The 11627-nt window shown below is 36.4% G+C and overlaps 2 protein-coding genes across 2 annotated transcripts in view; one reads left to right on the top strand and one right to left on the bottom strand.

Annotated features, from left to right (window-relative positions):
• Positions 1-2062: 2062 nt before the first annotated feature.
• LOC139130681 (carbohydrate sulfotransferase 1-like) lies at positions 2063-4857 on the top strand. Its single transcript, XM_070696433.1, has 2 exons — positions 2063-2202; positions 2559-4857. The coding sequence occupies exon 2, from the start codon at positions 2670-2672 to the stop codon at positions 3975-3977; it is 1308 nt and encodes a 435-aa protein (XP_070552534.1). The 5' UTR covers positions 2063-2202; positions 2559-2669; the 3' UTR covers positions 3978-4857.
• A 1973-nt stretch (positions 4858-6830) lies between these two features.
• LOC139130682 (uncharacterized) overlaps positions 6831-11627 on the bottom strand; it is a 41962-nt gene continuing 37165 nt past the window's right edge. Inside the window, exon 7 of the mRNA XM_070696434.1 lies at positions 6831-11107. Within this exon, the coding sequence (XP_070552535.1) occupies positions 10994-11107 (114 nt within the window). The 3' untranslated portion in view covers positions 6831-10993. The remainder of the gene's footprint in view (positions 11108-11627) is intronic.

Raw genomic sequence — 11627 nt, 5'->3', positions numbered from 1 at the left:
AATTTTGTAATACATAATGAATGTTGAAGTAGACATGTATGTGAAGTGTTGCATGATACTTGACTGGCTGTACTATGTATTGCTTGTACACCCATAGCAGTTACTTAGCACACTTACATGGTGTACTCTATATTTTATCAATGTAAATAAGCTTTTATCAAACCTATTTACAAATACAAACACGCTGGAAAGTTGAGGTTTAAATCACATGAATCAGGGGGATTGATATGCCACATTGTCCGATACAGATGATTTAAATCACATGAATCAGGGGGATTGATATGCCACATTGTCTGATACAGATGATTTAAATCACATGAATCGGGGATTGATATGCCACATTGTCTGATACAGATGATTTAAATCACATGAATCAGGGGGATTGATATGCCACATTGTCCGATACAGATGATTTAAATCACATGAATCAGGGGGATTGATATGCCACATTGTCTGATACAGATGATTTAAATCACATGAATCGGGGATTGATATGCCACATTGTCTGATACAGATGATTTAAATCACATGAATCAGGGGGATTGATATGCCACATTGTCTGATACACCAAAGTGGGTGGTCATCATACCAAAGCAATCACCCATGATAACAATGGATTCAGGCTAAACCATGGTGGTTAAAGAGCAAACTTTACAGAGTGACATTTCCACTTATATTTTCGTTTTGGTAAAAGACTGAACCATACAATACAAAAGAATACAACACATAAACCAACGCTTAATCGGGATGGCGGACGGTATCAACTTCCTCGAATCTGGGATAATATTTTTATTTCAAGATCACGCATGCGCAGTGGTGCTAATCAACACCATTGGAGACGGCTGGATAGTTGTCAAAAGCTCTGGATGGAGAAAGAACTATCCCGTGCAGTACAATTAGCTACAAGAGTATAGTATGTCTGCACAGATGAGCCTACATCATTGTAATAGAAGAACATTTGTCACTGGTGACGAGCTCCATCGAATACAGGTGTACCAGTGTTGATACTTACCAAATCAACCTACATAGAACCCAAAGGGGCCCCGGGCAAGGGGCCTAAATGTTGCTCATCTACATGGGAGAGAATGATGCACAAAGAAATAAATGAAGTCATTTTCTGCCACCTTATGATATAGCATAAGTACTTGTAACTGCTTTATGGCTGGCTATGCCTAAACCAGTCTACTGCGCTGAGCCCTAAACATACACTAGAGATGAGATGCATTATTTGTACAAATGCTTGCAAGTAAGGATCTTAGGCCGCAAACAATAATACTTTGTCTTTGGCTATATATATATTCTTGAGATCTCGAGACTGCATTTTCAAATTTAATAATCGGACATCATGATTGATTTTCATTTGTATTGAAACCGTTGAGCCTTAGAAGCTGACAGGCGTTTACAATGAATAATTTATCAGAATCATTATTATAATTTATTATTATATCAATTAATCAAATATGCACCGTTACTTACTGTTATATATAATATCTTGCTGTTGATTTATAATAAATGTGAAAATAAAATACAAAAAGCAATATGCTGCAGAGAAAGATTTTGACCTAACGCAACGCAATCGTACTATCCTCAACGAAATATCGTAAGCTTGGCCTGTTTATGTAAAAGTGATTCATTTCATATTCATACATCGAGGTCAAAGATATTTTCAAACCGCGTGACTCTCCAATAATGATTCCCACATTCACTTGTCCGCAACCACTCACGCGTCCGCATAATTGCCATATTTCTATACTAATTATTGAATCTTGTAGTTTGCTGATGATCTACAGTAATTGGTAACAGCTACAAACGATTCTGTTGACGATGCCAGCCACCGAGGAGAAGAGAAACCTTCAACTCACAACCGTCTCATCGTTAAGTGATGTATGTGTGCGCAGATTGTGTTAAGCGACGACATAACAGCTGCAAAGCCTGGGCATTAAGCTTCGTAAAGGTCACTGAGTCATGTTGGTCTCCGCATTGTGTGATACCGGTTGACTATTATAAGCGAGAATTTGTCCGGGTATGAACAAATCGGAATACTGTACTCACTGCAGCTGAACGAAGGTTCACCGAATCCCTTTTCGGAGAAGCCATAATACTACGCATGCTGCTAACCTTGGGCGTATGCCTAAGTGTAAGTGGGAGTGAAGAAGACCGATGACATCGAAACCAAAGAAATTTAGTAATTTTTTCGTCAAGGTATGGTCTCTTACACCTGATGATATAAAGTCAAGAGCTGTATTATGGTTTATGTGTCAATGTTGTCCTACAGCTCGACAAGTATGCACCTTGTCATGTTTGTTGTGGCATTGTTTTTATTCAAACCTGGAAAGGACTGCGTCTGATTTTGGAATATCAGGCATCCCGTAATAAATGAAGAACTGAAGCACGGCTGATTGTACCTGAACCCGTTTGTCAGGCAAGCGCAACGGCAAGCCTACGATCGCTAACGATAGAGACTTTTGTAGGTGGTGTTTATCTATCAGGAATGTAAATTGCGTTGCATACATTTCTGCGTTCAATTTTGAATAGTTACACGTAGTTTTTTATTTCAGACTACAACACTTATAATAGCCGGAGAGAAGACAGCCTGACACTGCCTCACAGTGATGACATTTCCTTCTACTGTCAGTTGATAGTTATTACGATCGATAAGACATTTCAGTATGCTGTGCCGCATGCGACCGATTCCTCTAATTTTTTGCCTGCTTTCACTGACTGTAGCGGTGATCATTGTCATCATAACCCCAACATTAAAATCTGCCGCTTCTCCTATGCTATATCCGTTTCGATGGATAGATTCACACAATGTTTACCTCCATCGTTTTAATAATTATCCAGCTCAGACTCTGCTTCGATACCGCCACGGTTTCGGTCCAAAAATGCAAATGTTGCCGGCTGGAATGTTCCGGGAGGATGATAGAGGCTGGGGCGACGTAAGCGATGACATTCAAACCGTAAATTGGACAGATTTCCACGAAAGTGATGGAAACACGACAGTGAAAGTTATCATATTAGCTAGAATGCGAACAGGGTCATCATTTCTGGGTCAACTATTCAATCAACATCCTGATTTCTTTTATCTATTTGAACCATTCTTGGTGCTTAATCGTATGGTACAAAACAGTGTTCTACCAAAACAACATTTTACATCAGAGACCATAAAACTGTTGGGAAAACTTTTACATTGTGACACTTCAGAGTCCTTCGTACAATATTTAAAAAATGAAAAGTGGATGGGAGTGCATCAATCCAAATCCCTTCCAGAAAATTTTAACAGAACACAATTCACAAAGCAATGCAAGGAGAGACCACATTTTGCACTGAAAACAATCCGAATCGAAAACATTCGCGATCTATGGCCGTACTTGAAAAACAAATCTGAAAACGTAAAGATTATACAGCTTGTGAGAGATCCACGTGGTATGGTTCACTCCCGCATTAAACTTAAATATGTCAACGCAAAGCGAGTATATGGCGTCAGTCGTCGTATAATGGACTCTCAGCTCGTACACATTACAAAAGATGTCTGCCAATGGATGGTGAGAAATGCTGAAGAAGCGGCCAAAGGACCACCGTGGTTGCGCCAAAAATACAAGTTGGTTCGCTATGAAGATGTTGCTACAAATCCATATAAAATGGCAAAAGAGATATATGATTTTCTTGGCGTTCGGGGACACCTTAAGATATCGGAGTGGCTCGATCATAACACCAGAGCAGATCCGGCCATGAAAGACCAAAGCAAATACCTCTTTCAAACAAAAAGAAACTCAAGAGCTACATCACAAGCATGGCGCCACTATCTTACTCCTAACACAGTCAGAGGGATAGAAAGTCTGTGTGGCAAACAAGCTTTTACGATGTTTGGGTATAAAACACTCGTTGAGCCCACGAGTCTGGCAAATAAAAGTTTTTCGTTCGTTGATGACAGACTTCCTATAGCGGAATCAATAACACAAGATGATCATCTTTGATATTAAATATCCATTTGTGTTGATTGCGAAATATATCGTATATTTCCCTTGTGAGTAACACAAGAATTCATGTTTGCAATTATTCTCTTGCCTGTTCTCCTCTACCTTCGCTTAATAAGAAGGGTGGGTAGCATTTCCTGTGACAAAGACTAGAGTTTACAGCCATTCACAAATCATGGACTATGTATCCGTCGTTCACCGCATAAGTTTTTATATGGTGTTTTATTCAGACATTCGGTTTATGTGTCGATTTATAGTTTTGTCAACAATTATCAAGATTGGTGTAATCATAGCTGTAAATATCTTCTGAGAACATCTCACGTTCGTTTTAAAAGTCAGAATAATTGTGCAGCAACACAACAGAAAGTCGCATCATTTATCGCCCTGTGCGCATTTTGATAAAGTTGCATTTCTGCTCCTCGTTTTCCAGTTGTGTTGTGTATGAAATAATTTCCAAAAAGCTATTTCTCGGAGAAAGCGCAAAATTTTTTATTACGTTTACACATTTTTGTTTTCCAAGATAAATGTGAGCTCTTTAGTCCTTTGTCTATATCTTACAAGTCACGAGAAATTATTCCACACGAGCTTCTAAGTCACATAAACGACTTTCAGCAAAGAAAGCAATTACATGCCAGTATAATGAAAATATAGACGAAACAAAACTATGTTGTTGTTTCATTTCACAAATAACCAGAGTTTTGGAAACTGAAACTTTTTCATCAGAATGCTGAAAGCAAACATGAGACAGCACTTGCCGGTCTGTTTAGTTCCCATTGCTATGATCATAAAGTATGCTTTAATACGTTAATATATTTTCTATGTATTATGTATATATGCTGTAAACGTTATAATCGCAATAAATATACACGAATGTTTCAAATACGGTGGTATTACTGTATGATTGAGAGGTCAAGTTCACGGGGGGTCGAAGCCGTCGGTCGAAGATCAAAGTGACTCCTTTTGAAGATTGAAACATCAAAATGAGGGATATTGATTCGGCTCTTGGAGCAAGTACTCTAATAGAAAACACACAAATGTGCGACCTTTAACCACGGATAATCACTTTCGATATTTGCGTTTGTGAACCCGATTACCGCAAAAAATCATAAATATATCTCTGGAAATTTATACAGACTAACAGAAACATTTATTTAAAATCGCCTCATTGCCATCCCCCTTGATGTGGACATGTCTGTAAAACACTCCGTAGTCTGTGAAATGAATCTTCAGCAAAATTTCGGCAAACGTTTATCAAGTGACTTAGTAAACTAGGAGATGTCTTGAGGTGACTCTCTCTACGGGACAAATAATTTCTAGGAGAGCATGTACATTACATAGCAAAGTATAAATACATCTAGGAAATGGTCGATTTCATTAAGCATCATCAGTTTAAAGACAACATCTATTTGCAGACTTTTGGGATAAATGTATTCTCATGCTTCCGATTTTACGCAATAAGGGGTGGACCATTTTATTTCCTGGGGGTGGGGGTGGGTGGGTTCTAAAATATTTTTTGGGAAAACTCCAAGAGGTTGCATTTTAAAAACTCCATTTAAATATGGCAGGAAAAATGAAAAAGTTTACAAGTAGATGTTAAGTAAAACAAATCATGTACCGACAGTTATTTTCATTTAGTACTTTTCAATTTTGGAACATTTTCACTAACATCTAATTTCGTTGCATTCTTTCACCAGATCTAATGCCCTGTTACGATCAATGTACTTTTTCTGTTGTTATACACAAACCCAGCTTTTCAATTTGAACAATTTAGAAGAGTTGTTTATTTGTTGTGCTCCCGCTACAGTTTCTCTTCCTTTTACTCTCTAAAATATCTAGAAATCTCAATTCAGCTTTTCCAGATAGTCTGTACAAGGGACCTGTACTATGGACATACATGTACAAGGGACCTGTACTACGGACATACATGTACAAGGGACCTGTACTACGGACATACATGTACAAGGGACCTGTACTACGGACATACATGTACAAGGGACCTGTACTACGGACATACATGTACAAGGGACCTGTACTACGGACATACATGTACAAGGGACCTGTACTACGGACATACATGTACAAGGGACCTGTACTACGGACATACATGTACAAGGGACCTGTACTACGGACATACATGTACAAGGGACCTGTACTATGGACATGCATGTACAAGGGACCTGTACTATGGACGTACATGTACAAGGGACCTGTACTATGGACGTACATGTACAAGGGACCTGTACTATGGACGTACATGTACAAGGGACCTGTACTATGGACGTACATGTACAAGGGACCTGTACTATGGACGTACATGTACAAGGGACCTGTACTATGGACATACATGTACAAGGGACCTGTACTATGGACATACATGTACAAGTGACCTGTACTATGGACGTACATGTACAAGGGACCCCTGGTATGGACATATACGAGAGACCTATGTTTGAAAGAAACACAGCCATTTTCAAGATGTTTTATTAAAACCTAGGAAAATAACAACAACTTTACTTTATAATCTTCATATAGTTCACTTGAGAGACTCACCTGACCTCTAGTGCCAGATATTATTTATCACTTTCATATTTTCTGAGTTTATATGAATTATATTTTGCTGCTAGCATGTCCATTTGTACAAAGTCCTATCTTGGATGATGCACCTTCACTCTAGATTAATAGGTGATACATGTTTTGGTTTGTCAGTTTTAGCAGGAGACAAATATAATGGTACATGCATGCATACATATATGTATATCATGTTTACATCTTACCAAATATATATACTGCTCCTATAGATACGTACCAGTGTATAGAAAATGGGAGTTAAGTATCACAGATCAACACAACAGCCACTACTTATAAATTTATTATCAACTTTTCATGCAGTGAAATATCAATAACTGTTGACACTTCCCTGTTTTCCCACAGACTCTCGAAAAATCTCGTTTTTCTCGAGGGTCTATGGTTTTCCCGAGCATTTAAAATCCACAAAAATTGTGATGTCTGATTGAACAAAACAAACCCATCACATTCCCTCCTCTACGTGATGAAACAGGAAGTATCAAATGATATGAGCTCATGTTGCCATCAACTCAAAAATGATTGTTCATCAACAATATGCTCAAAGACATATTGTCTGCGTGATGTAGATGCATTGAAGAAATAAGCAATAATAAGAATACTCTAAGTCAAGTTTTTTTAAAATTTGGGATAATACAGCAGGCAAAGCATGTACACTTTAAAAATACAATTCGGTAAATAAATTCACAGCACCATTTTCTGAAAGAAGAACACCAATAATCCAAAATTGAGGGATTATGAAAAAAGAATAATTCATCCAAAAACAAAACTAAAATAATATTTCACCTAAATACCTTCCATCTAGTCAATTTTCTGAAATATACATAACAATCAAAACAAAAAGAATTATAATGTTTATAATTGCATTATGCAACAGATTTACTGTTAGAGAAAAATAATTTGTGGATTACACAGCTAATTCTCACATTACATTCACCCTTGATACAGAAATGTAGCCAATCTGAAATTTACTGCCAAATTTAAAAGCAAAAGAGATGAGTTTTCTAAAAATCAATAAATTTACTAATTTTTAACCCAAGAACAAAAAATATCAGTGTAAATGAAGAATAAATTCAAGTATTGTTGTCTTTTGATTTTTAACTTCACCTGTTGTTTTCTTGATTACTTCATAATGAGTTTATTTTACAGCTGCATTATGTAACAAAATTTATACAGAGTTTTACTACGCTTATTCAATCTGATTAAAATCAGATGTATAGTACAGCAACATCTTTACTTAGGTGGTATTCTTTTGCTGTCGCCTCTCACTACTACTGCGTAAGTAAAGACGTCGCCGTCGCCGTACTCTACATCTGATTTTAATCAGATTGTAGGCTTATTCTGATTCAATAACTCTTACAAAGCACACTAAAATCAATAATAAAAATAATATTTCCTTTCTTCTTACTTATTATCACAAAGTTTTGATACAAACACAATGGAAATATTATCAATCTGTGATTGCTAATGCCCAGCAATACAAAATAAAGTATGATTTAACATTCATTCATCCGATTAAAAACATTGGACCATTGACATTGGGTCATGAGCATTTATGGTTGTGTTTCTCCAAATAGCCAAACTAATGCCTCTATACATGTATTCACTTGCAACAAGTAATGTAGAATTTCAAACTAGAATGGAAGGATTTCATCACATTTACATGTGTTCTAAATATCAAATGTTAAAACTGTATCAGAACTGGCCCTTGTGTGATGAAATGTAAAATTAATCAAAACAATTTTTCAATGAACACAATAACAAAAATTAGCTGTACTTCAATACCTACAAAACTAGAGCAAAACAAAAACTACTGCAATAGTTGTTGTAATTGATTTTGGGAAAAAGTAGTTCCAAAAAATATACAAACATGGGTCAACGTGACAGCAGACGACAGAAAAATCTCAATGAAGACATTGCTTAGAATCTACAGACCAAATATGGAAGTTATACGGCAAGCACTTTCAGAAAAGAAGATGGTTTGACTAAACTAAAAATTTAAGTACAGCATAATCTCAACATATCTCATTGACATTATCTCTGAGAACCTACGAACCAAAGGTATCAGATAGACAATATCAGAGAAAATGATCTGGTAACAATATGACAGTATAGCGTCAATGATACTTGGCTCACATTTGGTTTGATGTGGCAGGCCAGAGTAGAGTATACTTATAAGTTTACCCCCGGGGAACATGCCAAGTTTCAAAGCAACTGAAAATGATTTTTGAACAGAACTGGGAAAAAGTGCCCCAAAAATACAAATATGACAATTTCACCACAATTTGAAGACACTCAACTAAGATTGCCTCTAGATACATGCATACTAAGTTTCAAAGCAATCAGAATAGAATATCCGGAAAAAATTATTTTTTGACCAAAAATGCAAAAAATAGTGCCAACAGCACTTGGGAAATGACACCTAGTATTATCAGCATTTATCTACAACCCCACTCACTGTGAAGTAGACAGACCATGGAGTCAACATGCAACATATAGCTGAAAGACTATTTTTCACATTGTGTTTTTGAGCCCATTTTTATGAGAAAAGAGACATGTATATGTATATGGACAAAAAAGCAAAAGATGTATTTTTGAATGGTTTGTTGAGTGACAATCATGTATGCATCTCTTGAAATTTTGTGGTTATAAGGTATAACAGTAGTGTAAGAATAATGAGGTTAGAATAACGGTAGCAAATCTAAGTTGACAGTAATTAAGACAACAAAATTATACACTAAGCTAAGGAAATCTGAATGAAATAAAGGTTGAAAGTAGTAGTTGAAGATAAGACAGGAATAAACTGAATAACTGCTAAAAGATTGGTAGAAGGCCATTACAGGAATTGGTCCATACCATGGTGGTGGAAATGTAAAGCCAATCTTGCCTGTCACCCATATTACAAAACACCGCCAATGATATGGTGTCGCTCACATTTGATCGGAATCGTTACATACTAGTATGGGTACCAAAGATTAACAATGAATGTTGTTTCTATCTGTTCAGTGGAGTAAAATTCTATGTTGATGTTATGACAATGATTTCTACACAGTAAAACCAGAAAAACAAGAATGACAAAAGCAAATAAGGTCTGCAACATAGGTACTGGAGGTCAACTTCAGAAACATGCATATCAACATCTATAGCGATGGGACAAGCAGATCCTACATACATTAGCAAATGTCAATCATACAAATCAGCCAGAGAAGGCATGACAAAAAGAAAAGGTGGGAGAGTGAGGAAAAAATAATGTACAAAGGATCAGGTAAAATAATTAAAGGAAAAGTGTACGAAAACATGCTTGCTGTTTCTATCTTTTGAAGAATTTCCATGCAACAAATTTCAGGCAAAAACATACAAAATATATGAGTCATTGCTTTGGAAACACTCATTTTCCTAACTTGATGTGTTTCACCATTTTTACCGTATTAGAGCACCATATAGCGGCCCTCCATTGTACATGCTATAATTTGATGACATAGAAAGTTTGTTATTGTATCACTAAGTTAGGGGGTCTTGCTAGGAAGTCTTTCTTCCCATGAAACATGCTATGGCACAGGCCCTAATAATAAAGCAGGAAAGGATATCCACGTTCTCGGCCTTCAACCTTGCTGTTTTGAACCTGAATTTAGCAACTCAGAATTGATTGGTTTGGAAACAAATGATTCTGATGATTGCTTGTCAATGCTTAGTGATTCCAAGGTCACAACCCCGTTCGTAAAAAGGCTTCTGAGATATGTGACCGGCCGTGACCCATGGCATATCATCCAACAGTGACACTGGTCACAACCATGGTTACTCTACTCCACCGTGCAGTCACTTATCAATTTTATTATTAAATCTACAGTTGTGGCAAGACTGTGGTTTATCTGCTATTTACCCTTGCCATCCCCTCTGTTTTCTACATGTCTATTAACGTAGAAAAGAAAAAGTCAGCCCCGGGAAGTTGACCTGGCTGCGAAATTTTAGACAGTCACTAAAATTGAAAAAGTACAAAATTTTTCTTAATTGTCACATAAACACCTACAGAACTTCATTCTGTCACACATCATTCTACAGTATACTATAAACTGGTCACATTTTGTATTGAAGTTGTTGAGTTATGCGGTCCTCATATTTGGTAATCAAGTAACAGAAGGATAGATGGACAGAAAAACAGACACACAGACAAACAGGATTACACAATTGGCCCCCCTTGTGTGGCTTTGGCACACATGAGTCAAATAATGATATCTTAAGTACATTTATAGAAAAATACCGACATTTTGCTCAAAAAAATTTCAAAATATCACAATCAGCTGGAAACCTTATTCAAATTTTGCTTACAACTTCATAGTTCAAAGATGACATTAGTCCACATTAAAATGCAGAAATTGTTACTTTATGTCAGTATAACATTACAAGGGAACAATTTCATGCCTGACTTGCTTGTGTTATGGTGAACCAAGTAGCCTAGCCTCATGTATTTTCATTGCCATGGCAACATTGACAGCTGCCTGATATCCTAATTCTGGATGCCTGTCTTTGCAATTCAACATGTCAGGAACCTGAAAAATATGAAAATATTCATTTTATATCTTTTTGGAACATTTTAGAAGTTAACTATACCGTATGTAATAAATACTAAATTACTATATGTAATACCTGTATGACCAAATGGACTCTCATTTAAAATTATTGTGTCAGATATTTCACAGGTTCTATAGTTTATTTTCAGACTTATACCACATCTGAAAACTTGATCACAATTTTTATGAGCTGCACTTATTTGTTCTGAATGTCATTTGGATTCAGATTATGATAACTGCAAAACTAGCTACCTTGTGACTGATACACAGCTCTGCTATGATACATGTATGTCATGTGCAATCATCATCCAATCTTCTTATTATGGAAAATAACAAACTTGTGCTTTTGTTAGTGATAATTAACTGGTAAATATATTATTTCCAAATATTTTTCTTTGTTCAGCTTGGAAAAATACTACTGATATAACGACAATATACCCGGTAATTTGTCATCTTTGACTTATGGTGAAACATGTCACTTTAGTTCCCTTGGATGGAT

The sequence above is a fragment of the Ptychodera flava genome, chromosome 4 (genome assembly GCF_041260155.1).
Source record: "Ptychodera flava strain L36383 chromosome 4, AS_Pfla_20210202, whole genome shotgun sequence".
Lineage (NCBI taxonomy): Eukaryota > Metazoa > Hemichordata > Enteropneusta > Ptychoderidae > Ptychodera > Ptychodera flava.
This window is presented reverse-complemented; position numbering and strand designations above follow the sequence as displayed.